The sequence below is a fragment of the Candoia aspera genome, chromosome 3, assembly GCF_035149785.1.
Source record: "Candoia aspera isolate rCanAsp1 chromosome 3, rCanAsp1.hap2, whole genome shotgun sequence".
Classification (NCBI taxonomy): Eukaryota; Metazoa; Chordata; class Lepidosauria; order Squamata; family Boidae; genus Candoia; species Candoia aspera.
Window position 1 is genome coordinate 192,546,054 of NC_086155.1, and position 26,865 is coordinate 192,572,918.

The 26,865-nt window shown below is 36.3% G+C and overlaps 1 protein-coding gene across 1 annotated transcript in view; it reads right to left on the reverse strand.

Annotated features, from left to right (window-relative positions):
• CSMD3 (CUB and Sushi multiple domains 3) overlaps positions 1–26,865 on the reverse strand; it is a 643,537-nt gene that overhangs the window by 81,579 nt on the left and 535,093 nt on the right. The window contains exons 43-51 of the mRNA XM_063299980.1: positions 26,622–26,810; positions 23,662–23,839; positions 20,661–20,806; positions 19,083–19,163; positions 15,323–15,436; positions 11,464–11,652; positions 11,069–11,215; positions 8,961–9,149; positions 1,309–1,494 (exon numbers count right to left, since the gene is read on the reverse strand). Coding sequence (XP_063156050.1) covers positions 1,309–1,494; positions 8,961–9,149; positions 11,069–11,215; positions 11,464–11,652; positions 15,323–15,436; positions 19,083–19,163; positions 20,661–20,806; positions 23,662–23,839; positions 26,622–26,810 — 1,419 coding nt within the window. The remainder of the gene's footprint in view (positions 1–1,308; positions 1,495–8,960; positions 9,150–11,068; positions 11,216–11,463; positions 11,653–15,322; positions 15,437–19,082; positions 19,164–20,660; positions 20,807–23,661; positions 23,840–26,621; positions 26,811–26,865) is intronic.

Sequence of the window (26,865 nt, forward strand, 5' to 3'; positions counted from 1 at the left end):
ACCAAAACAAGAAGATGAACAACAACAACAACAACCCAATAACATTTTATAACAATTAGCCAGGAAGAGGAACACAAGGAAACAATGTAAAATATATAGAAGCCATAATTCCCAAACAATATGGCACTGAAAAACTACCAAGCAATTAAACTATATAATTTAAGCTGCCTTGGAAATGTTAAGTGCCATCAGCAGAAGACCATCTGGTAGGTGCCAAGCAATTTTCCCAAGCACAGTATTGAAATGAGAAGGTCCTCAACCATCTAGCTTGCTGTTCAGCTTCATTGGCATTAATGAAGGATTCTCAAAGATGTCCAAAGTGTTTCAACAGGAATATATATGGAGGAGGTGTTCTTTTAAATATACTGTCCTTAAACTGTTAGGAAAACAGTTAGGAAAACAAGCCTTACTTTGTCTTGTGACTATGGAGTTTACACAAGGTTTCTCTGAAACTCAGTGTGTGATTGAGAGGATGACTATGAAACAACACAGTTTATAGGACCTAAAGCTCCTATAAGGTGAGACTACCCAGAATTCAGACCACAATGAGTCTGGTTGCACCTCTTCTGACTAATGAATTTTATTAGAAGACATACGTTTTTGTGAGCTGCAGCTGCATAGAATTTGTTTGTTGAAACATATACTACCAGACTTCTGACTTCTCTCCTACAGAGAATTTTTGGAAACGATCTCCTGAGAATCTTTTCTGTTGAAGCCCTAAATGTTATCTGATACAGGTACTCCTCAGTTAATGACCACAACTGGGACCAGAAACTCAGCTGCTAAGCAACACGGTTGTTAAGTGAGACATCACATGACCATGACTTGTAATTCTACTGCTGGCTTCTCCATTGCATCTGCTTGTCGGAAGCTGGCTCTGAGGGTCACAAATGGCCATCACATGACTGCAACACTGCAATGGTTTGTAAATGCCTGCCAGTTGCGAAGTGCCTGAATCTCAATCACATGACTGCAAGGGTGCTGCAACTATTGTAAGTGTGAGGACTGGTCATAAAGTTACTTGTTTAGCACCATCATAACTCTGAATGGTCACTAAACAGACCAGTCATTAATTGAGGGCTACCTGTAATGAAAGTATTGTTAATTTCAATATACATTCATTAAGATTTTCTTTGAATATATACATTTCACCAGTGTCTATGGGATGCTTCACTACTTACCATTACCTACAATCCTTTCAAGCCTATAATTATTTGGAAAGTGAAACACTTGTAATTATCTTTCACTAATTAACAACAAAGTAAACATATGTACTTGTTCAAAAAAGCCTTTCTAGATTATGCTTACCTACACAACGCGGTGTTTTATTATGGTTACTCCATGTGCCATCTGGCTGGCAGGATGCAGTGGTTAGCTCCTTGGATGATAGCCTGTACCCATCATTGCAAAAGTAAGTAACCCGTGTGCCTACTAAGTAATCTGTAGTTAATATCCCACCATTCACTGGAGCTTTTGGAATTCCACAGGAGATAGCTGAAACATTAACACAGACAGGGAAAATGTCATTGGATTACAACTGTCAAATTTGATTTTGATGTATATTATCCCTAATATCCATAAATAGAGCTATAATTCAGATATGAAAACCTGACTTCAAAGTGCTTAAAAAGGCTTGGCAGGCTTGCATCATCAAGAATAATGCATCATTCAGATTTATTTGTTTTCCCAACTGCCTAAAAAAGTTTCTGCTTCTCTTCAGTTGTCTATCAGACTTGATGACTTACTTCATTGCCCCTTTGCAGTGCCTGTATCAAGAAAAACTCCCAATTAATACAACAGGCTTAACTTCCAACTACACAGGATTCAAGCACTTTCATGCCCTGAGAACTCAGCTATTAGAATCAACACTGGCATTGGATGCTCAAATGAAACACTGAAAAAAAATGCAATTCTTAAAAATTAAATCACCATCATGGTATGGCTTTGGATGAGAATTTTATTTCAGACTATATTCGTTGATTTTTCTCTTCAGAACTCTTGCATTTCAGATTGAAAATGTATTCCCCCAAACTACTAAATAATATACTAAATGCACAGACAAGGTAGTCGTCAAAGTTTTGGCTTCTTCTAAATGTCACTGGGAATATAACTCTTTGGACTTTTGAACAGAATGGGACCTATTGGAAGAGGAATACCACCTCAGTGCCAAGATGATCTTCCAGAAGTTGCAAATTCAACAGAATTCAAATTTATACTGAATAGCAAAAGTGGAGCAGGATCTGTAATGAAGTTTTAGGAGGACTCTGGTTCCCCTCCCATAAAGGCTTCAGGTGATACATTCAGCTGCTTGCTGTTTTTATTACTAAGAACTATCTCAAAATGACATGCTGCTGCAGTTTTTACTAGCTGGCTAATTTAGCAGCATAGCATCACTGCTGGTCTCTGAGCGATCATTCGGTGGGCTTCACGTAGGTGCCCAGACTGAAGCCGATTTCAGTAGTGGCACCAATAACGATGATCACCACAGACAGGAACAATTGAAAACAACACACTTTTTCATACTTTCTTTTGCAAAGTATTTGCTCTATTTTCTTACTGGGTTAGACTAGCAGAATAATATTTCTTGATACTGTTTCACTCAAGATATTTTCTCATAAAGGTTTTGCAGTATTCTGTCAGAAGTGTTATTCATTTGAGTCAAAATATGATGCATGGAACAATACAAACTGAACACCAAGGTCAGTATATTCATATTCACTTCCCTTACTCTTTTATAGCTCTGAATTTTTCACATGCCAGTCAGTAGAGATGGAATAATTTATACTGAAAAGAAACAAAAGGGATTATTTGTACAAGTTTTAAAATGGTGCTTTCTTGTTACTGATGCTTATTTAAAATACATGTTTAAAAAACCTACATTTCATAATGGGGATGCAATACTTATATGACTGTCCACCCCCACCCCCAATTCACTAGAGATTTGCCTGAGGGTAAAAAAAAATCCTTGTGGAATTCCTTCCTATTTCACAACTAAGTTCAATAAAATCTATTTTATTAAGACTATAACAAATGGAAACTATTGACTTTGAAATCATTAAAAGTATTCTACAACCCACAGAGAATCCTCCTTCAGAGAGTTCAAATATATATATCCAGCTGCATCCAACAAACTGGTGTTTTGTAAAAACTGATGTTGAGAGAGAGAATATATTTTATTAGTCTCTTACTCTTACTTTTCAAAACTCCATTAAATGTAACTCTGCGGTGTACATGTTTAAATCACAGTTGCATCAGGGCCAGGTTTATGCTAAGGCCAAGTCGGCACTGGCCTAGGGGGCCAAAGCTTGGGGGCGGCAATGCCACCCGTTCTTTGGAAAAAAATCTAAAATTGTAGATCTTTGCATCAGGGGGACATGGGACTATCAGCCCATGTGGCCTAGGAATGCCATATACCCCACAGCCAGCACTGAGTTGTATATTCCTCAACTTCCTCTTCTTCCTTTTTCCAGCAGTGGGTACTGATCAGAGGATCAAGTTCCATCCATATTGCTTAGTAATTGAAACATTGATCTAGTCATACTGAAGTGACTCAGTTGTTCATCAAATTATGTTATCTTAGCCATTTTCAGGTGGCTAAGATAACATAAAGGTCATTTGATTACCTGTAATAATGGCAATAATGGAACAAGACTCAAAACTCTTACTTTTGCCAAATATTAATAATATATGATTGCTAACTGCAATGGCAAGACTAAGGGAAAGCAAAGACACGCTGCTTTGTATAGTACACCTGATCTTAGCCAAAAGGGTGAGAAAGATCCCTTTAAAAAGACTCATAATAGCGTTAAAAAGGGACCTCTCTTTCTGTTACTCTAAGATTAGTACCAGCACTTGCACCATCACCATCACTATTCTTATTCAGGTGCTTTCAAACAACTTTTGTTCACTTCTGTACTGTATAGCAGAGTTCAGGAAGTGTATAAAGAGTGGCCAATTCAAGTGTTATCTCTTTTTAATAGAATCCACAGGGATCAAACGGTTTATTAAAGTTATGCATGCTTTGAAAATTATGTGGAAGAGGTACTTCAGAATGTGTCAGTACATGAGTGAAGCACCTCTTTGAAACTACCACATCTTTTTTTCAGGCTTCCAAGTGACCCTGCCAAAGGATACTGCTGTTTTAATGAATTTCATTACAGACATGGCTGTTTTAATAAGTTGACTAATCAAAGAGACACATCTATTTTTCCGGTTACATGGAAACCTGAAAAAGATGTGTCTGCTTTAAGGAGAACATATGGAATATCAGTGGATTGATTCACATACACAGACATATGCGTGCACAGGTAATTTTTTTTTTAACTGCCTACTTGGGATTCCAAAAATGAGAATGGAACAGCATTCAACCAGTTCAGTAGGGCTGAAACAGTCAATAACAACATGACTTTTTGGGGACAGTATATTTTGACCCTGAAACATTTTGCATATTACACTACATTATGCATGGGTTATGGACCTCTTTTGACTTGGAACCAGCTAAATAAATATAGTTTATAGCAGGATTTCTCAACCAGGGTTCCCTGGCACCCTAGGGTTCCGCAAGAGGTCACTAGGGTTCCCTGGGACATCACAGTTTATTTTAAAAATTCTTTCAAATTCAGACAATTTCACATTAAAGAGGTAAGTTAATTCTTTATTTTTAATTTAAGAACACTGTTAATGTATAACAGCCTACACATGAAACAAATACAATAATTTTGTAACTTCTGGCCTATATTTGAGCCTGAATGTGCAGGGGTTCCCCAAGGCCTGAAAAATATTTCAAGGGTTCCTCCAGGGTCAAAAGGTTGAGAAAGAGTGGTTTAGAGATAGCTCAGCGAATAAAATCATGTTGTCCTCAGGTTCTCAAATACACAGATATTTGTAGAACATTTTAATAATTGTATAAATCAATGAAAATTAAATAACCACCATGTGGGTTTTAAAGTAAATTTTATTTCAGTAAATATACATGGATTCTTCTTTTTGGAACTCTTTACTCTTGCAAGAAATGGATCTCAGAAAATTTCAATATCCTGAAAATCACATTTCCTCCAGTGAATGGCTTGCATTTAAATTAGGAAAACATTCTGCTGACATTTTTCTAATGGACATATGCACTCATACACTGTCTATCTAAGATGCAGATGTTAACAGTAAATGTACAGTATATTAAATACATATTCATAGTTTAGGTAGGAAAATACATTTAGTTTTATGAAAATTCACATTAAAAATAATATTAGGTTACTGCTGGTTACTGATGAAATGATTTTCAGATTGTGCTGTGTGAGACAAACACCAGCAAATATTCATTGTTTTATGCAGAATTATCTGGAAGTCATTTCACCAATTCATTTAGGATTATTTATGAAGATTAGTGTGTCATTAACATTATGAATGACAGTAATATTCCGGTCTCCAAGAAAACATTATATGCCTAATTAAACAAAACAAAACAAAAACATTAGTGATAACATAATACTGCAAATAATAATAATAGAGAGAAAAAAAGGAATATGAAATTCATTTTTCAAGTTGATACAAATGGAAGGAATGTATCAAATATGAACAAAAATAAAACAAATTAAATAGTATGTGCAATTTGTATATAACCTAAATTGATAAAAAGATTTCAACATTAATTAATTTGCCAATGCTTACATTCTGCTTATCTCCAATATGCTGAGTGGCTAATACCCATTAATAAAAGAAAATAATCATAATAATGGAACTCATAAAATAGAATTAAGATAATTAAAACAAGAAACAACATGATATCTAAGGGTTACAACAATCCATGCTCTTAATCTCCAAATGCTACATCTGATTTCTTCAAAATACATTAATTAATATTTTAAAAAGTTAATATTTTAACATCTTTTTAATATTAACACCTCTTAATATTTAGCAGTACTTTGAAATATTATTTCATTGTTAATGCTACAAAATATATATTTCAAAAAGACATTAAGTTAAACAGGTAAAAAGGGAGAATTGTAGAAATATCATAAATATTACAGCATTTTTACAATTAAAGATGTGTAGATACATGAAACTGTAAATGGTGAAGAAAAACATTTGTTTATCCCTTTTAAATACCCCTTTTAATGGGGATGAGACGGTCCCTCAGTTTAACTCAAAATTCAGAAGAGATTAAGAATTTCAGATTATGCAAACAAATGTATTTTGTTTGCATAATCTGAAATTCTTAATCTCTTCTGAGTTTTGAGTTAAATTGAGGGACCATCTCATCCCCATTAGGTCAACCCGTCCCACCCAGGCATGCAGAGAGGGCATGCTATGGATCCTATCTGCTAGAGAGTTCCACCTGGTGTGGGGTCATGGAAGTGTGCCTTCTCTGCAGCAGCTCCTGCCCTTTGGAACATTTTCCCCCCAGACTTGAGACAGGCCCCTTTGCTCCTGGACTTCCACAAAAACTTAAAAACCTGGTTTTGCAATCATAACTGGGGCAGAAAGGAGAACAGCTCCTCTTGGAGATGGCTAGCTCCCTAGAATTGCCCTGTTTTGCTTATGAATTGAGAGAGAACTTTGCCATCTGGATTCTATTACATTTCAGTATATTTATATTTTATATTTCATTGTTTATAGTATAGTATAGTATAGTATAGTATAGTATAGTATAGTATAGTATAGTATTTATATTACATTGTAGTTAATTGTTTTTTACTGTAAACCACCCAGAGTCCCTCCTTGAGGGGGAGATGGGCGGTGATAAATTTGACGAATAAATAGAATAAATAAATAAACAAACTGAATAGATCAGATGCCTTGTATTGCTACTACATATTACTATGAAACAGTATTACCCTGAGTATGGCTGCTATAAAAGGGGTGGGAGAATACATTTGGAATTGGCCAACAAGATTAATTTATTTGGAGTCCATTGACATAAAAGTTTTGGCCAGGATCTTAACAAAAATAAGTTTGAAGTTCAATGGTGAACATGGCTCACAGAACAGCATTCCATAGACAAGGCACAGTAATAAGGCCCTTTCTCCAATCACCAATATTCTAATGTCCAATGACGATGAGACAGAGATTGTATTTAGGTGATAAATTCCAATGCAAAAATTAAAAGGACATCTCTAAGTTGTGATGTCAACTGAATTAACAGCATATGGTGTATATGAAGTTCCCACTGGTGACGATCATGCATCTCTGTGAAGACTGTCTCTTCATTGATTGCCAGTGTGATTTTAAAAAGGAAAGAACTGCTCACCTTTCCTCATACCATCATTTCTGTGTGGTAACTTATTGCCTCAATTAGTTCCTGTAGATGAAGACCTATGATAAAGACTGTAAAACTCCGTCTATTTGGGACTAAAGGCATCTGCAAGTAGCCACAGTGGTGCCAAAATGATGAAATGGGTATCATGGTGTCACAATACAATCTCCATCTCCACATCTCTTTGTACTTGCATTACAATGTTGCATGCAAGTGCATAAGGTCAAGTTATTTGCCACTTGGCCTCCTCCCATGTGTACTCTATAGATGGCCCAATTTAAAAGCAACACATACTTTTAATTGTGCCTGGAAAGCGGCTGGCAAACCAACTACTTTTCATGAACAAGAGAGATGTATATTCTTTAATAGGCTGCAATGTGTTATATTAAGTAAAGTAAGTAGGGCTACCCATGAACTAAGATAAAAGTAGTGGTTGGCATTATAGAAGTGTGCAGTGATAGACTTGAAAAAGGTTAGCCATTAAGAAAACATATACTTAGACACCCCCCCCCAAAAAAAAAGGAGTAAGGAAGAAACTCAAGATAGGTGAACCTTGACTCTGTTTACTATAGGGAGGCAAGGAGAAACTCTGTCAGGCTTTCAAGGTTCTGTTTTTATAGCTAGTATCCATAAAGGAGGCAATGGCAAGCCATTTCTGAAAAACCTTGCCAAGAAAACTGTAGGGACTGGTCCAGGCAGTCTCCGAGAATTGGATATGATTGAATGATTAAAAAAAAAATCCATAAAGTAGAGCTCAAGTATTTATTGGAATGTCTGTTTCCTGAGTTGGTCTACTTCAAAGGATTGACAGTATCAGAGCCAAAATATGAGAACATCAATTTGTAATGAAAACTAGACAAGCCATGAGCCTTTAGATCATCATTTCATAGATATTCCCTAAACAGAGAAACAGAATGACTACGGGTGGGAAAAAAAGCAGTGGGAGCAGGAGCAACTTCCAACTTCCTACCAGCTTCCCCATTGACTCTCCTTGTGGGAAGCTGACAGGGAGTATTGTAAATCTCCCTCCCTCCCTCCTTCCCTTCTCCTCCCTCCCTCCCTCTTCCTTCCTTGCTCCCTCACACACTGCTGTGCACTCTCCCCAATCTGCACCGCACCCCCACATACCATTCCCGACCTGCATTCTTGCGCACCCCCCAACCCTTACCATACTTCTCATGTACCCAAATCCAACCCTTGCCATACCTCTCACACACTCTCTCCCTCCCTCCCCTCCCCCCACTCAGCAGCAGCCACTTACCTGTCTGCTGGCCTTGGACTTGCAACTTCCTGCTGGCTTCCCCACAGACTTTGCTTGTAGGAAGTTGGCAGGGAGCATGAGCAATCACAATCAAGTTTCGACTTCCTGCCGGCTTCAGCACTGACTTGTGGGAAGCAGTCAGGGAGTGTTGGAAATGACAATCATGTGGCAGTGGCTGACCGTGGCAGCACAGTAGTGCCAAAGCAGCAGCAACAAAGTAGTGCTGAACTGGCAGCAGCACAGCAGCACTGAAGCAGTCACAACTTTGCCAAATTTCAATCCCATGGGAGTAATGGGTCCTGGATTTTGGACACATTCTGTAAATTAGCCTATTTGAGGTACCTTGGTTCAAAAATTGTTGCCCTGTGATGCACCGTTTCACCCAATTGAAGGTTAGAAACAGACAAGCAGACACAATAATTAAAGTAGTATATTTAAATTATAGTTAACCTTGACAGGCTGGTACAGGTACGTCCCATGCATGGTATCCAAGGGGAGATTTTCTACACACAGCAGTGCTTTTCCCAATGAGACGGAATCCTCGGTCACAAGCCCAGCGAACCACACTGTTGAGTTGCCCTCCTGTCTGGCTAACAATGAAACCGTGAGGAGGTGACTCCGGAGTACTGCAGTAAAGAGCTTGAGAACCAGAACAAAATAAACAATGCATGAATTTCCTCCTCCTATGATGTTAATTTTTACATTGTTTAATAGCAGACACTTGTCTGGAGGAATTATATGTGTGATTGCTTTAGTAGCAATGGTGGGGAATGGTACAAACAGTGGGGAAATAAAACAGCCAATTTACCTAACTGGGAAAAAAAAACTGCATTTGTATTAGGCTCATATTATGGAGAATGTTTTCCCTGGCTGCATTTCTTTTCAGGAGGAGAGGGGAATGAAGCTGGAATATATGGAGAGACAGATTTTCAGATAATAAGATCCACATAGTTGAACTGAATTTCCAGTCAGCTAATAGGACACACTGCGTCTTCCAATGTGCTTATACCCATTTGTAATGGGATATTGCAGAAATCAGTATTGAAAGAAGGGTTATAAATAAGGACCCAAGGCATACTTTCTTTTTTCCAAGCACCAACATTGTGAGTCCTACTTCTCCCCATTTGAGAAAAAAAAAAATAAATGCAAGTATTAGTTACAAATGCAATTTACTTATACCATGTCAACATCTGTTCAATTTTTCCATTTGAAGATTCTAAGAATTTGTACTTCACACTTATTTTAATCTGAATTCAGGGTAATTTAATATTGGGCAGAAAGATTAAGAAAAATGACATAGGCTGTTTGCTGGATAAAAGGAATGTGAATGCTTTTGTTATGAAGGGGAGGATAGAGAACCACAAAACATATTGTGAATATGGAAATGACTTGTTAATTTTGTATAAATTTACATCTCTCTCTCTCTCTCTCTCTCTCTCTCACACACACACACACACACACACTTATAAGCAGGCTTACTGACCTTCTTAATGACAAAAAAAGAGAAGGAAAACAAGCTTCTACTCTAAAGGTTTTTAGGATAATTCAGAAACTAACACTGGTCTACAGAAGCCAGCATTCTAGTGGTGAATTCTACTTGTCTGTGTTGTCTTTCTTTTCAGCAGAATGCTTGAGTCTCTCTCTTTAAAAAAAATATTAATGTTTACTCTTGGGGTTCAAGAAATTTAATAGCTCTTATGAAATAAATGTTCTAGCCCGCTACACGTCATGCTCTTAAGGGCCTGCTTTTCAAAGGATAATTGATTGCCTAAAGAATATTGAGGTGCAAGAAAGTAGAGAAAATATGTGTTGTCTGTATGTTTAAGAAACCTACAAATGACCCACCTTTAAAAATCTGGGATTTTAAAAAAAAGGCTTTGGTAGAGCTCTAAGACTGAGATTCTGTGCAATGTCAGACTCTATACATAACTCAGAAAAGCAGCCTGCTGACACACAAATATGGACAGAATGGCCATGAGTTGGCAGTAGCGCTCCATCTTCTCAATGACATCTATAATTTGGGATGGAGCCACTGTCATATTTCTCCTAAAAAACTGCCCATTCACACATTATAAGAATAATTGACATCGTTCTACTACAAAATTGCCACCTAAATCTTATCTAAAGTGAAATTCAAAGTAAATGTGTGGATTCTTCATGAGGTGAAACCAAAAGCCAAAGAAACTTAAATAGAATTGGCATGCTTCAGGGGTTTCCCACATCCCTGAAGTTGAATGAGCAAATGATTCAAACAAAGTACACTGTTCCAGGATGAGCTGTTCTGATTAAGATGATGCTGCCACCTTTCTTGAAGGCGGACAAATTATTTTGAGGTCATTTGCCAGTGGGAGCAAAAAAAAAATCTACAGGCTAGATGTTATATTAACAATAGAACTGATTGTGCATTTAGTTGGATTTTAAAATCAGGTCTTCCAAGATCTTTTTTCCTGCGTGCTTATATAGACTTTGTCCACTTTCCATTTCTCCTACCTCCCTATTTGCTGGCTGTTTACCTTATTGACTCTTTTAAAGTAGAGCGAAAGGGGGGGGGAACTTACCTATGTATCTTATCCTAAAACCTTTTTTGCTGGTGCCATGGTCTGCTGACCATCGGAGAAACACTTCATGGCCAGTGCTTGTTATATTGAGAGAGGAGGTATAATCTCCACTTAAGGAGATTAGCAGTGGGCTGTGGCTATTTGGTCCTTGATACCAGGGAACACATATGAGGAAAAAAGAAAGAGCAAAATTAGAGAAATATTAAATGTTTTTTCTTGGATAAGTAATCATTTAAATAATGCAGTATATTGCAGCCATTTGCTCATAGCAGAAGTGAAAATTTTCATTAATTGGATGCAACAATCACACTGTATTATTTCTGATACAATACATAACATAATATTACTTGCTAGAACAAATATTATGCATTCAAGGTGGAATATCCTTTAGTTACCATCAAACACCTCGAGTATATCAAATTCTTTTTCTGTCTGGAAGAATTCAAAATAAAGGCTGATATTGTAACCCTTTTCCACTGTAATGGTCCAAGCACACATTTGAAGGTTTGGGTAGCTGTCCGGGTACCCTGGGCTCAGTATCACTCCAGTTGAATCAAGGCGCAATTCATTTGCGGGACATAATACTGCAAAAAGAGAAAATGTGTTGTAAACAATTAAGTAACTGAAAAGATACAGGATATGTTTTCATTTTGGGATATTTTCAGCTGGGACATCAAACACTTCACCCCAAATATATCAAAACATGGATAAATCTCTGGAAAGAGGACAGAAGAAATTTATTCAGAATGTTGTGTTTGATTTATTCACCATCGTATATTTTAGATATCTGTTCTGAAAGGATGCCTCTTTATCCTAGTGTAACTTATTGCAACTCGGATCTCAGGGAAAACCTCATTCCAGAGGACAGACACCACAATACTTACTAAAGTCCCATAAATTCAGTAGAATTTCCTTCCAGCCAAGCAAGTTGATTACTGATTAACTAAGTGATTTGCCTTTTCTTTTTGTCTCTCTACTTAGCATATGCTTAGAATGCTTTGTGTCAGAAAAACAAATAAAGCCCAACAGACTTTTATTTTCTTTCTCTGGTATTGTTTTCTTTCCTCATTTTTAGACATGCCTGCATAATTTGAAGGAAAAAAGAACAGGGTTCTCAGCCCCAGAAGCTATGCCTTGCTCTTTGTGAAATGATGTGCTATTCAAATATTTCAGTGAGATATCTTATTTTTATCCTTTGAGAATATACTAATTAACTCCTGCTAAATAAATGGATTAATAAAAAATTGTTATATGATGGGTATTTTTTTTTAAATGTAAGTTAAGAGAAGGTACATCTTTTTTGTAAAATGCCTAGCCATTTAATAGCAAAGCCATTCACAACTAAATGGGGCTTTAAAAAAAATAAACATTTGACAAATTGAGCCTTTGGTGCTTAATTGAATGTTAGTCCTAATGCAGATAGAATGACATCAGTTTTTCTACCATCAGCAGTATTATAACTGAAGAAAAACACTGTCAGTTCTAGATTGGAAATCTATTGTCTTAATATCACATGTTTGGTGAAATATACAACTGAAATTAAATAGTACTTCACTCTCTGATTTTTTTTTTTTGATTTTTTTTGATTTATTTATTTTTTCTTGTTGCCCTTAGTGTCTATACACTATAGTGCTTCTACTCTGCAATAGAGAAAGATGATGGGGGCAGCAGCTTCTGGAATGAAGGTGGGGATAAAGGTAAAAAAAAAAAAGTTGGTGGTCATGACTGCATCATTGAGGCCCCCTTCCTTTATATATCCTTGTGATGTTGATGCACATATCAAAGGACAAAGCTTAGATCATATGGCTGTGACCAATGCGGTGGTAAAAGGTAAGCTGCATTCACTATCAAACCTATGAAATGCTGCCCCCCCACCCCCAATACATAAGAAATGTCTAAAGTGCCCTTGTAAGACAACATTCACAGCAAGCTGATTGATCCTGAGTGGCAACAGGGAGAAGAATCAGTCAGGAACCCGTGGCCCAGTAAACCAAATTGTTTCTATTCACTGACCATATGTCATAGATAGTATGGCTAACATGCTGACCTAACAAGAGGGGATAAATAATAATGTCACACAGATGAATTTATCTAAAACATTCCAATATCACGCTGTAATTTCCATTGTGTCCGCCTTTTTCTTTGTCTTGTTTTTGCAATGTAGCAGGCCAAAGTTATATTAGCTTTGTTTCTGCTTTTGATCAGGGCTGTTCAGCTTTGCTGGGAGCCTAGTATATATACCATTTACTGACTGCATGCAAATAAGATTATGTTGTATCTTCAAAGTGATTTGGTTGTTTTAGGTGAGCCAGGTTTTGGCCACAACACCACCTTCTTGACTTTTTTTTTTCTTTTTAACCTCTCTACATATATCTCTGGATGGAAGACTAAAATGAGAACAAAATAATATCTATTCTTTTATTAGGTAGAAAAATAGGAATTGAGAAACTGATTATGACTTACCTATAATTGAGTTGCTAGGTGTGTGTTCTTAGCAATGTGTTTGAAAGGTCAATATTTCTAATAAAAGGAGTAATAATTTCCAAGTTTCAGCACTTTCAATTAAAGGTATTAAGAATGATGAATACCTATGAGTTCAAGAACCCTACATATTCAGTGACAATATATTAAGTGTATTCTAACTTATTTTCATTTAATAAAAATGTAATTTTAATGCAACTTTTCTATTTAATAAAATGCATTTAATAAAAAGATATTAGAAGATTATGCTGAGGAACCTTCTGATCTGCTCATAGTTATCTTACTTCAGATCCTAACTCTTACATTGGCTTCTGATTTGAGTTATCTCAAATTGCTTTTCTGAAAAATAACCATGAATTCAGCAATTGAAACTTGCAATCTCCTTGCTCCTCCACTCATGGGTGGGATGGGACAGGGTAGAACATGAGTAGCAGCAATCCTCTGATGGGCTATTTATCTATCTATTTATTTATTTTTTAAACTGATGCACCACTTTTCCTTTGGTTCTGCTTTTGATCAGGGCTGTTCAGACAAATACAAATCCTCTCAGGAAGTTTTGGAAAGTTATTGCTAAATACTATCCTTTTTTTCCCCCTAAATGGCTGGTTATTGATGGACTCTGCTTTGATTGAGATACATAGGTCAAGAGGCATCTGATATAAACAAGTTATCAAATGTATGGATTTATTAAATGAATAGAATTCCATGGAATGCACTGGAAAGAAAAGAAGGCTATATTGTTTGTAACATAAAAAAAAATAAAGGAGAGCCAGTGCAGCCTAGAACATCCTGATTTGAATTGCATGTGCTATCAGTGGGATTAGCTGTATTATTTTTCCTCAGACATGACTCCTCCATTTGGAAAATGTGGATATTCATTATTTACTATTTGTTAGACTTATATCCAGTCTTTCTTTCTGGAAGTCAAGATTGTCACTCCCTCCTCCAATTTCCCCCCACCACACCTATGAGAAGTAAGTTTGGCTGAAAAATAATGACTGCCACAAAGTCTTTCAGTGAGCTTTCATGTCTACATGTGAACTTGAACAAGGGTCTTCCCAGTCCTAGTCCAACATCTAATCCACATGGTTGTTCAAATGTTTAGTCACTTCTGACTCTTCATGATTCAATGGATAACTATTCACCAGGATTATCTATCAGCAACTTTGAATTCTTGTAAGCTCATGCTTTGACATCAATAATTATAGCCAGCCATCTTGTCTTTTGTCACCTTTTTTGATTGCCTTCAATTTTTCCAAACAACAAAAAAGCTTCTTGCTTCTATAGTATATATGCAAAATATTTAAGCTTTATCTTTATTATTAGTGCTCCAGTGAACAAATTGATTTTACTTTGTCTAATATTTAATGATTTGCTCTTCTTCCTGTTCAACAATTTTCTCCAGTAGCACAATTTTAAGGCACCAGTTTTTCATCATTCATCCTTTCTGATGGACCAGTTTTTAACAGGCATATACTATGACTGAGATGGCTGCTATGCCACTCTTGTTCTCTTACGCACAGCATAGGGTATTTGCAAAGGAAATAAGAATAGAATGCACATAAAACACTTTTTGAATAAATGCTTTCAAGAATGGTTCACATTTGCCCTCTGGGTGTTCCTCAATCAAACCTAGTCAGTATCAGCATTCTATATATGGCCCTCTCCTGGTGTGTACCAATGCTAACTAAATACAGTATTACAAGCAAGCATATTAAAGCAAGCAAATACATACTAAAAAGATGTTTTTTTAAAAAAAAAAGAGTTTTAAACCTTGGCAAGCAGGTGGTGTGCCATCCATCTGCAATCTCTCTCCTAGTCGACATGTCAGAATCTCATTACCAACTAATGTAAAACCTGGTAGACATTGGTACCTTATTATATCCCCTGTGTGATAAAAAGGAGGAAAAGAGAAAAGATTATAGTTAAAAAACAATTAATGGGAACTTTCAGTGTTGACAATAGCATTGATTAATGAAGCACGTTTCCCACCATATATAATGTGAAAATGACCACTAGCACAAATAGCTTTCATTAAACAGAAGAAATGATGTGGCAAATAAGCCACCTCATTTATCAATTCATGCCAGCTGTGCTATTAGTGCGACTCACACATTTGCATGCTTGTGACTCTGTGGAGTTGAAAGCTTTATATTTTGTTGCCGTTCAGTCAGTAATCTCTCCCATAGGAGAGAGATGGGCGGTGAATAAATCAAATAAATCAAATAAATCAAATAAATCAAATAAATCAAATAAATAAATAAATAAACAAACTGATAGATAGATAGATAGATAGATAGATAGATAGATAGATAGATAAAATGGGAGCATCTAGTTTTCTTATTTCTACTACTAGTTTCAGAAATTATATTTCTATATCTATAATGGCCATCAAGCTGGTGTCAACTCTTAGTCACCACATATATAGATTTTCTCCATGACAATCTGGTAGGTAAGTAGGTTACCAAAATTCAGGCCCCATAGACAATGTATTACAACAATTACATTAAATATTTGAATTGGTTACCATTTTCTTCTAAATACTTCCTTACTCATTTGACTCATGGCTTTTGAACATTCCAAAGGATGGTAACTTTCTCTGGAATACACACACACACCCCTATGGGGTATGCCTTTTGATACGGTCTGTATATGTTAGTAAATGCCTTGTTATAATTAAGACCAAAGGAGCTAAGTACATGAATTGTCCTTTAGATGTTAGAATTAATTACTATGCATTAATTGATAGGGCAGTGCAATGCATTAGAAAGGGCACATATAGCAAAACATGTTGCTTGAGTGAAACATTCCTTTTTAAAGCATTTAAGCAGCACAACCTCTTGAGTTCTTGCACATCTGTGATGGCTCTGCACAACTGTCTGTACATATGTGCTTGCGTAGCAGCTTTGCTTCCTTGCTCTGAACAGAAAATGTGCTCTGTGCATACGAAAGCATGCACAGAGAATCAAGGACATCCTTTTTTCAAGGTTTCATTCAAGCAGTGAAATGTTCCAGAGAACACGGCTGCTTTCATGCTTCTAGGGAGGCAGTTCCACACATGGTTTGAGAAACATCTCTTTTGAATTCTTTGCAGAACCCTGGTACTTGGCAGTATTTAGCAATATTCTATTTTCCACAGATCTGAATGTTTCCCTGTGAGTTCTACTTTATCTCCAGCACCTTTAGAAAGAACACAATTTGAAAGAGCAATACACGTATGCAGCCGGATCATTTTTTAAAATCTTTCAATCTTTACAGCAAGTGAGCATCTGATTGAACAAGCAAACTGGTTTTAAAATGAAAATGGTCTTGAGCATTTAGCCAGGTAATGGACTTCAAATTGCCTCCAGCTTTATGTGCATGTCTCCTCCATCTGCACATATTGCTGTCTAGGATCACAGCCAAACCCTGTTGGCCAGATGAAGAGTGCCACAGAGTGCAAAAGGTTTTATATCTGCAGTCAGTTGAAGTATCTCAGTGGGACCATACAGCTATAAAGTACTGCTATGGTAGAAATAGGACAGGCCACTTCGGATATACCTCGGGTATATGGGGGATTTCAGAATAGGATGTTTTGTTGGAGTTTTGTTATTGATAAAATCAGCCTTGAAAAACTGAAATTACTTCAAGATGTATAAACTATTTAAAAATAGAAGAAAAAAACCATTTTTTTCCCGTAAGCAAATGTAAGAATTGAGCACTGTTAATTTTGCAAAAGGAAAAGATGAGTGAATCAATCAACCAACCAATCAATCAATCAATTTTAACATTTTGAATATCTATGTGCTTGATTCCCCACCCCACCCCAAGTTCTGCTGTGCTGCCTCATTGTGGCAGGTGTGTATCTGTGTGTGTCCCTGGGAGGGATGAATGAAGAATGTTGGAAGAGTAAGCCAAGAGTATACTGTACATTCCCAGCAGGGTCATCCAAAGCATAAAAGTCATCATCCCAGCTGCCTAGCTAAAGCAAGAAGGCACCTATATTGGGCAGCAGTGATACAGGAAGATGCTGGAGGCAGATTATCAATTTAGTGACATCAGCAAAGGCATCAATTCATACTGCATGGGAGAAGGCAATGGTAAATCAGTCCTGGATTTTTACCAAGAAAACCACATGGATAGAAAATAAAAAATGGCAGACTTTGATGAAGCTGGATAGGAAGAGTATTGATGCTTTTGGTGTTGGAGAAGACTCCTGAGAATACTGTGGACAGCCAAGAAACAAATGAATCTTTAAACAGATCAATCCAGAATTCCCACTTGAGGCACAAATAAAAGGCTCAAATTATCCTGCTTCAGATGCATTATGTGAAGACCCAGCACTCTGGAGAAGGCTCTAATGCTGTGAAAGGTAGAAGGAAATAGAACAAGAGGATGACCAGCAGCAAGGTGGATGGACTTAGTCACTTAGTCACTTAGTTACTTAGTTCTAATAATGCAAAGTGCACCATTGGAAGACTTGAAAGACCAGGTTAGGGATAGATTGTCATGGAGAAAAATCTACTTATGTGGTTGCTAGGAGTCGACAACAACTTGATGGCACATAATCAATCAAAAATCAAATGTGGTTGATCCTCTTTTTCCAGTCACTCTAACCCAATGATTACTGTTTCATTCACGAAACACTGTGCACCAGTTAATCATTTATTTTGGGGCATGAGTACAGCAATTTTGGCTCTAGCAACCAGACAAAAGAAAACTCAATTTGTATTAGCATGTAAACTCACCTCACAGGGTTGTTGTGGGGAAAATAGGAGGAGGAAGGGGTATTAGGTACTTTTGCTGCCTTGAATTATTTATTAAAAAATAATTAAGGCTGGATAAAAAAATAAATAAAATACACATATAATTTAAAAGATCAGATATCCAAAATCAGATTGTTCTGTATCTCTTTTTTATCACTCAGCCGCCACCACCTCCTTCTTCATCCAGCTAGTCCACTCCACACTTAGCTGGTTTTTAATTCTGTTATAGCCACTTAAGTTTAATTTTGTCAATAATGACAACCTTACCTTCCATGTAGCTGAGTATCACTGACCATGTGTAAGATGTCATCTTATATCTGTAGTTTTATTACATGTTATATTTTTGCAGGTTTTGGAGATAACTCTGAATGTGCTGTTTTCTCCCTCGTATGTATAGGTATGATGCATGCATCAGTGCAGACATATCAGGGCACTGATATAATTGTCAAGTTTTTCAATGTACTAAATTTCCTAGAGACGCTGTATATAGGAGTGCTTATCGAATGAAAATAAATCGCATTAAAATAAGTGCAAGAACATATAGAAAGGTTTTTTTAAAAAAAAAAGACTGTAAGAATAACTTACTGGTTATGTCTTTACTAATAAATGTAGTTTAATAAAAATGAAGTCATGTAATTATAGGAGATGTTATATTCCTCACTTAGATATATGGATATCTAGATATGTCATTATCTTAGAGAACTTAAATAAATGAGAGTCCACATTCATGTTAAATATGTCACTTTTTGGAATTAAATAAATGTTGTCTATGGAAATATTGACTTTACCTATTTCAAATTCTTCATCCTCAGTCAGAATTTCAGCATTCGGTATACTTGGTGGAGGTTGACACACTCGAAGTTGATATGCTGTGAAAGTAGCAGAAAACATTCTGGTTAACACACTGTTTCATTTTACATTATATCAAAAAGCACATGGGAAGTGAAAAATAGATACAAGAAATTACGGAGAACTTAGCTTGCATCTAACATTGCTCACAAGTCTGGGACAAATTATTAGTTTATTAGGCTTTATGACTTTGTAGGGAACATATAGTGCCTTGTGTGGGGCAGAGCGGTAGGTGGCAGTATTGCAACTGAAACTCCCCATGACCCAGGTTTGATCCCAGCAGAAGCTGGATTCTCCGGTAGCCTTCCATCCTTCCAAGGTCAGTAAAATGAACACCCAGCTTGCTGGGGAAGGTGACGACTGGGGAAGGCAATGGCAAACCACCCCGCTATAGTCTGCCAAGAAAACATTGTGAAACCAGGGTCAGACATGACTTGCTGCTTGCACAGGGAACCTTTCACCTTTCACAGGGAACATATACATGTTTTTTGTAACATGTATGACAAATATCTTTTTGCATAGGTAAAAGTAAAGGTTTCCCTTGACATCAAGTCCAGTCATGTCCAACTCTAGGGGGCGGTGCTCATCTCCATTTCAAAGCTGAAGAGACGGCGTTTGTCCATAGACACTTCCATGGTCATGTGGCCGGCATGAGCAAACGGAACACCGTTACCTGCCCGCCAAAGCGGTACCTATCAATCTACTCACATTGGCATGTTTTCGAACTGCTAGGTTGGCAGAAGCTGGGACTAGCAATGGGAGCTCACCCCGCCACGTGGATTCGAACCGCTGACCTTCCGATTGGCAAGCTCAGCAGCTCAGCGGTTTAACCCGCAGTGCCACCGCATCCCTTTTTTTGCATACTTGGTGATATATTTAACATATATTGATAAAATATATGCTAGATAATAGTATTGTTAATTAGATTCGCAACTGTTAGTCTGAACAAAAATATCTGCCAAATATGTACTCATTAATGGCTATGTGAAACCTGGACATTCCATACTACATTTATATTTAAAAAAAGCTACAGTATTTTATTAAAAATATACTGCATTACATAGCCTTCAGTGAACAAAAGGAAGGATAAGATGACCTTCAAAGTATTATCCTCCTCTTTGATTCTGTCTATTCTTATCTATCCTATAGAAACCAGCCTAGCTGTTTTATATTATTATTATTATTATTATTATTATTTTCATAGGTACAAAGTTTGCTCTGCTCTGTTATTAGGTTCTCATTTTACCTCTTGTCTTTCTTCTTATACATTCTCATATTTATTGGCATGCGACAATATCTACCAATACTTTTTAACGTGCCATATTAATTAAATAACTCATCTAGTCCTCATGCATTTCAACTTGTTTGTGAGAGTCAGAAAGCATGCCAATATATGATTAAGCAAAAATTGTTTATCAATCCAACTAGGAATATGTCCTTTGTGTTTATTATATTAAAAAAAAATGAAGGTGAATACACAAACACACAGACGCAGATTTTAGATGTGCAGCACTAACCATGGTAACTAAGAACAAAGAAGCCACTTGTTGTAAAATCACTGTGGAACTTTATTAGAATTTGATTTGAAGTGCTGTAGACAGATTCCAATGCAGTGTTGCCACTAAACTGACCAATCTGAGGTGAATTTTGCTCAGGCCCATCCCTGGAAGGAAGGAAGGAAGGAAGGAAGGAAGGAAGGAAGGAAGGAAGGAAGGAAGGAAGGGAAAATTGGTACCACAGTTAAACATATTTCTTACCATCTGCTTTAAGTAAGAATTCAAGGCACATCAGCAGTGAAATGAAAGCAAGAAAAAGAGTGAAAAAAACAAGCAATTCTACCATCTAATCCACAAGGGACTAAATTCATGGAGAGCATCTGTTCTCCATTACATTACTTTTCTTTTTCTTACAATGGAATTTGAGTTGAGTAACTATAACAAAATGTAGAGATGCACATCAACAGATGTGCAGAAGCAGTTCCTGGGAAAAAAAAAGTTTGTGTACAGTCCAAATAAATAAAACAAATCAAACATCATAAAAAGCAAACAGCATTGACAAAACACACCCTCTCTTGCATTTTTTAAATAGCTAAAATAAAGTTCCAGTCCATTATTTTTCTTTATACATTTTTTTCTGTTAACCCTGACCTATTTGGAGGCACAAATATTTTCTCATTTTGCTCTGGCCTCTGTGTCTTGAAGTTGCTAAGATGGGAAATGTGATACTTCCCCTTTGTTGTTTCAAAGATGGCACTTATAGTAATCTGAACTTCTCATATTGTTTTCCATTATGTGATGTGATATATGATAAAATCTGCATATAGCACATTTATAGAATTCATGAGTTTTTGTCCAATATATTTTACAGATGTTTAATGTTCTGAAAACAATACTTATAGAGCCATCAGACTTTTTCTTTCATGTGAAGGTACAATGCACTGTAATATACAGATGTTGACTTTTGGTCACAGCCATATACTTTCTAGTTATATTCAAAAATTAAAATGCTGACATTTGAATGAAAATGATATTATAAGCCTGTTATAATTATGAGTCTATTGCGATTTAGCAGGTTTTTAATCAATTCAGTAATGGACATAAAATCCATTTATCCTTGAAATGTTCTTTGCTGTATGTATTTCCTTAAAAATAAAATAAAGGAGGACAAACTTTTTCACCAAATACTACGTGTTTGCTGCAGAAAGACACAAGTGGCTGCAGCTGTTCTGTTCTATTCTATTCAAATGTACTTTTGAAAATATGAAAAAAAACACATTATTTTGGTTTAAGTACACTGGAACAATTTATTCCAAACAAGTAATTTACAGAAAATAAAATGTGTTGTATGGATTCACTAGTACATAAGAGATCCATCCAGTCTAATATCTTGCTTTCCCTGCGGCCAGCCAAATAATTCTGGGAAAGCCCAGAAGAAGAGGTCAAAGAGGTCTAACCATTAATCTAAGCATCTTTGCAAATCCATCTGAACCGATGGCAAACTAGATACGTTTTACTGAAGTCCAGAAATTGGTCATGCCTATTAGTTTATATAAAGCTCTTTTGCTTTCTCTAATATTAATATGTTTACAAGCACAAGTTTGTTCTGTAAAAGTTTTAGTTTAGTTTAGTAGACATTTTGCAAATATTACTTTACAATTTAAAGTAAATATTTTGCATGCATTTTAATCAGAAAACTGCACTGCAAAATATAAAATACAAAAGCAAAACCTCCACATTAGTGAATTTCAATTGTTCAGGGAGTCACAATTATGCTGGTTCATATTGAAAGGCAAACAAAGGTTTTATCATTTAGTTTATGAGAAAAAAGAGTTTTTCTCTATCCCCTTTATATATTACCCATGCATACTTTTATAAATCTTAATCACATCCTTATTACCTTTTCCCCCTACTCTACAAAAGAACCAGAATGTGCTAGCTTTTTCTGTTATTTTAAAATCAGATCAATTAGGTGTTAGTTTTCTACAATGTTTTCAGCTCCAGAACCTTCCAGCTGAATATTTCAGTGACCAGACCATAGAGTTTTACATACTGTTAGCTCTGCTGAGTAGAGTTACAATATTCAGGAGTATGTGTTGTTCCATCAGTTGTACCTCAAATTCAGAACTGGATACTTATACAAAAATAGGCCAGAGGTTTCCAAATAAGCTTTCTGCATATGCCTTAATTATACAAGGCTAAGCTACTGTACTTAAAATTGAGTAAACTTCAATGAGGCTCAACTTATAGATGCCTGATTACTGTGTGCATCAAACATCCTTTTGTTTCTTTCCTCTTCTAAAGTCAGTTGGAAGTTTCTAACAATAAATCTATGCTGCCCTTTTAATATTCCAATTATTAAAAATCATTATTCTTATCTATACATATGCATGTACATATACAAATATATTACCATTGGGATAAAGTTTGGACTATCTTCTATTTCATATATTTGAAATAAGAAAATGTTTGGTATATTATATTTTAAACTCATTTGCATGCTGCAGAAATTATTACTACTAATAATTAAATAATAATTAAATAATTTCCAATTATTAAACATGTTAAATGTATAAGAACTATATAAATAAATGTGAACTTAGATTGAGAAACAAATCTTTGTCAATGATGTATCTACCTTACATGAGTTTTATCACAAGTAAGCAGAATTATGTTTGGTGATTCTGTATTAATAAGTTTGGTCCTTTGAACATAAACTTACAGAATTCATCATCTAACTTATATAAACAGGTAATTCCAGTAACACATTTTTCAAGGACAGTTACCAATCATGCAGCAGATCTTAGTGTTCTTTAACTGCTATAGTGAACAATAGTAATATTGAGTTTATTGTTGACTAGTTGGGACAAAATTCCTATACCACATGGGCGTGGGAAAACAGTGTTTAAATCAGTCTTGAACTGAGCTGTTAAAATGGTCAAAACAGTAATTTGCATTTAGTAATCTTGCTTGTTCCTATGCATAACATATTGCATAATAAAATATGGTAATTTCTGCTTACCAAACTGTTATAAAATCATATATTGGTTCTGTCTGAAGAACAGTAAAATTGATATAAATTCCATTTCCTGGTGGTACTCTTACAAGCCAAAAGCAGTCTTGAAAATTTGGATATTCATCAGGGTAGCCAGGTGAGTATATTGTACCATTCATAGCAGTTATATTTCCTCCACAAAGAGCTAACAAAGGAAGGAAGGAAGGAAGGAAGGAAGGAAGGAAGGAAGGAAGGAAGGAAGGAAGGAAGGAAGGAAGGAAGGAAGGAAGTTATCACGCTTATGATTTATTTATATATATATATATATATAGTGAAAAAATATCACATTTTTATTGCTTTACTATAAAAAGAAAGAACAAAACCAAACCACAAATGGCCCCAAATACACACAGAGCTTCTCCCCTGAACCTATTATGGATATTTTTTTTTAAAAAAAATACCAGCCTGATTTTTAAAACTACAATTATACCTTGACTGCACAAAATTATATTAAGCAGACCATTATACTGAGCAATTTTCATCAGGAAGAAAATCAGAAATTGTTCATCAAGGGGAAGTGAGCATGTATCATCAATCCAAGATTGCAGTTCTAGAGCCACAAAGTCTTTTCAATTTTGAAGAGCAATTTCTTTAGCTGTACCCTATGCTCAGGGAATCCATGTTCTTCTCACAGTGATATATTTTGATATATAATTCAAAAGTGCATTCTTATGATTCAACCATTTTCAGTTTTGTAATACCTTATAAACCAATACATGTATATTAAACCAAAATGTGGAAAGAAAAAGAAAAAAAGAAGAAAAAAAAACCCTCTCGCAAAACAGGTACTAGCAGCACATGCAACATAATGAAGATAGAATTCATAAAGCTGCTTCCAAACTCAGTCTGACTAAAATATGTTTGTAGGGGGGATATTAATCTTAAACTGTGTAGCTGGCTTATGTTACATAATAAAATGTAACATAAATCTTTAATGTGGAGTGCTTGGTGCTCTCTGAGCTTGATTGTTTGCTTGCAGACATTTCATTACCCAACTAAGTAACATCATCAGTGCCGATGAGTGTGGGGTTTGCTCCCTGTTTTTATACAGTAGCTTGCCCCCCCCCCCCTGTGTTGGTGGGGGTGTGGTTTTCTCCTTGGTAGTTCCTTGATTAGGGTATTGTATTCCGCTTCATTGTTTGCCTGGTGTTAATCCCTGCTTATCTGGGTGTTGGTTGCTAGAGAGGATGTGTTCTGGTCTTTTTGTTTCATTCTTAGCTTTTTTATTGTCTCTTTTGAATGGTGTGTAAATGTTGTAAATCGCCCAGAGTCCCCTGATGGGAGGAGATGGGTGGGGACAAATTAGATAGATAGATAGATAGATAGATAGATAGATAGATAGATAGATAGATAGATAGATAGATAATCTCTATGTGTCTGTTGATGGCTGATTCGTCTGAATGCCAAGCTTCCAGGAATTCCCTAGTCTTTTGGGATTTAGCTTGGTTTAGGATGCTCACAGTTCCCAGCTGAAACTACAGTTGAGTCTGCCCATAGGTTGTGAGATTAAGAAGTTTTCATTGTGTCTTCTGACTGCTAGTTGGTATTCATGGAGGCTCTCTGCTAGTCTTCTGCTTGTCTCTCCTACATAGTGGCTGTTACAGTCCTTATACTATATGTTGTAAATGACTCCTATTTTCAATTCTTGGGCTACTGGGTCTTTTGGTTTACTTAAGATGTTTTGGAGGGCTTTAATTGGTTTGTGTGCTACAGTGATGCCATGTGGTTGTCATAGTCTGTTGGTTGTTTCTGAGATGTTTCTGATGTATGGTGGTAACCCTTTTCATAGCTTGTGCTGGTCGTGAGCAGTCAGACAATTTTGATAAAGTTGCATGGGAATCCATTTTGTTGGAAGATATTGTATAGGCAGTTTGTTTCCTTTTTCTGGTGTTCTGGGTTGCTGCAGTGGGTTTATACTCATCTGACTAATGTTCTTACACAGCTCCTCTTGTGGAAGGTTGGGTTGTTTCTTTAGTAATGAAGCATTTGGTTGGTGTCTGTTGTTTTTCGATAGACTTGCATTTCTAATTTGCCATTGTTTCCTCTGCTGATGAGGATACCTAGGAAGGCAGTGTGTTGTTGTTTTCTTCTTCCCTTGTGAATTTTATTCCTTTGAAGATGTTGTTGATGGTTTCATGTGTCTTCTCTAGTTGTTGGCCTTTTTTATTATGACAAAGGTGTCATCTACATACCAGATCCATACTTTTGCTTGTACTGTATGTGTGGAAGTGCTATAGTTTCTAGATGCTGCATTATGGTCTCTGCTATGAATCCTGAGAGTGGTGATCCCATGGGTGTTTCTTTGATCTGTTGGTATATTTGTCCATCAAACTGAAAGTAGGTAGTGAGGTAGAGGTTGATAAGGTCCATGATTCTGGATATTTTTACCTTAATGCATTTGGCTAGGTTGGGTGTGTTGTGTAGTACTGCTACCATGGATTCTTTCACTAGTTCTGGTGATCTGGTAAGCAGGGATTAATACCAGACAAACAATCAAGCAGAAAACAATACCCTAATCAAGGAACTACCAAGGAGAAAACCATACCCCCATCAACACTGGCAGGGTAAGCTACTCTATATAAACAGGGAGCACACCCCACACTTACCAGCACTGATGATGTTACCTAGTTGGGTCAAGAAATGTCTGCAAGAAAACAACAAGGCCCAGAGAGCACCAAGAACTCCACAGATCATATCTTGAAATTCTTGCTATTTGCCTAAGCAATTTTCTTCTAATTTCTATGGATATCATTCTGTTCCTCAACAGTCTAACTACTGCATGGATCCCTATCCTACTTTCAATCTCTTGACTATAGCAGTCTTTTAGAAGACTGAATTTAAATCCAATTATTTGAGTTTTTAATAGCTAATACTGTGAAAAACAAAACAAAACATAAGAAGAAAGTATGTATCTATTGAAAACATACCTTCACACCTTGGAAGAGGATGGTTCCAGTTACGACTGATCCCGTGAAGGCAAGTAAGTGCTGAGTTTCCAATCAAAGTATATCCTAGAAAACACTCAAATGAAACAGTCTGTCCTACAGTAAAGTCAGTCCCAATAACAAAGCCATTGCGGAAGGGACGTGGGTCAGGACAACTTTGCAACTGATATGCTGAAAAATAAATAAATGAATGAATGAATGAATGAATGAATGAATAGATAGAATA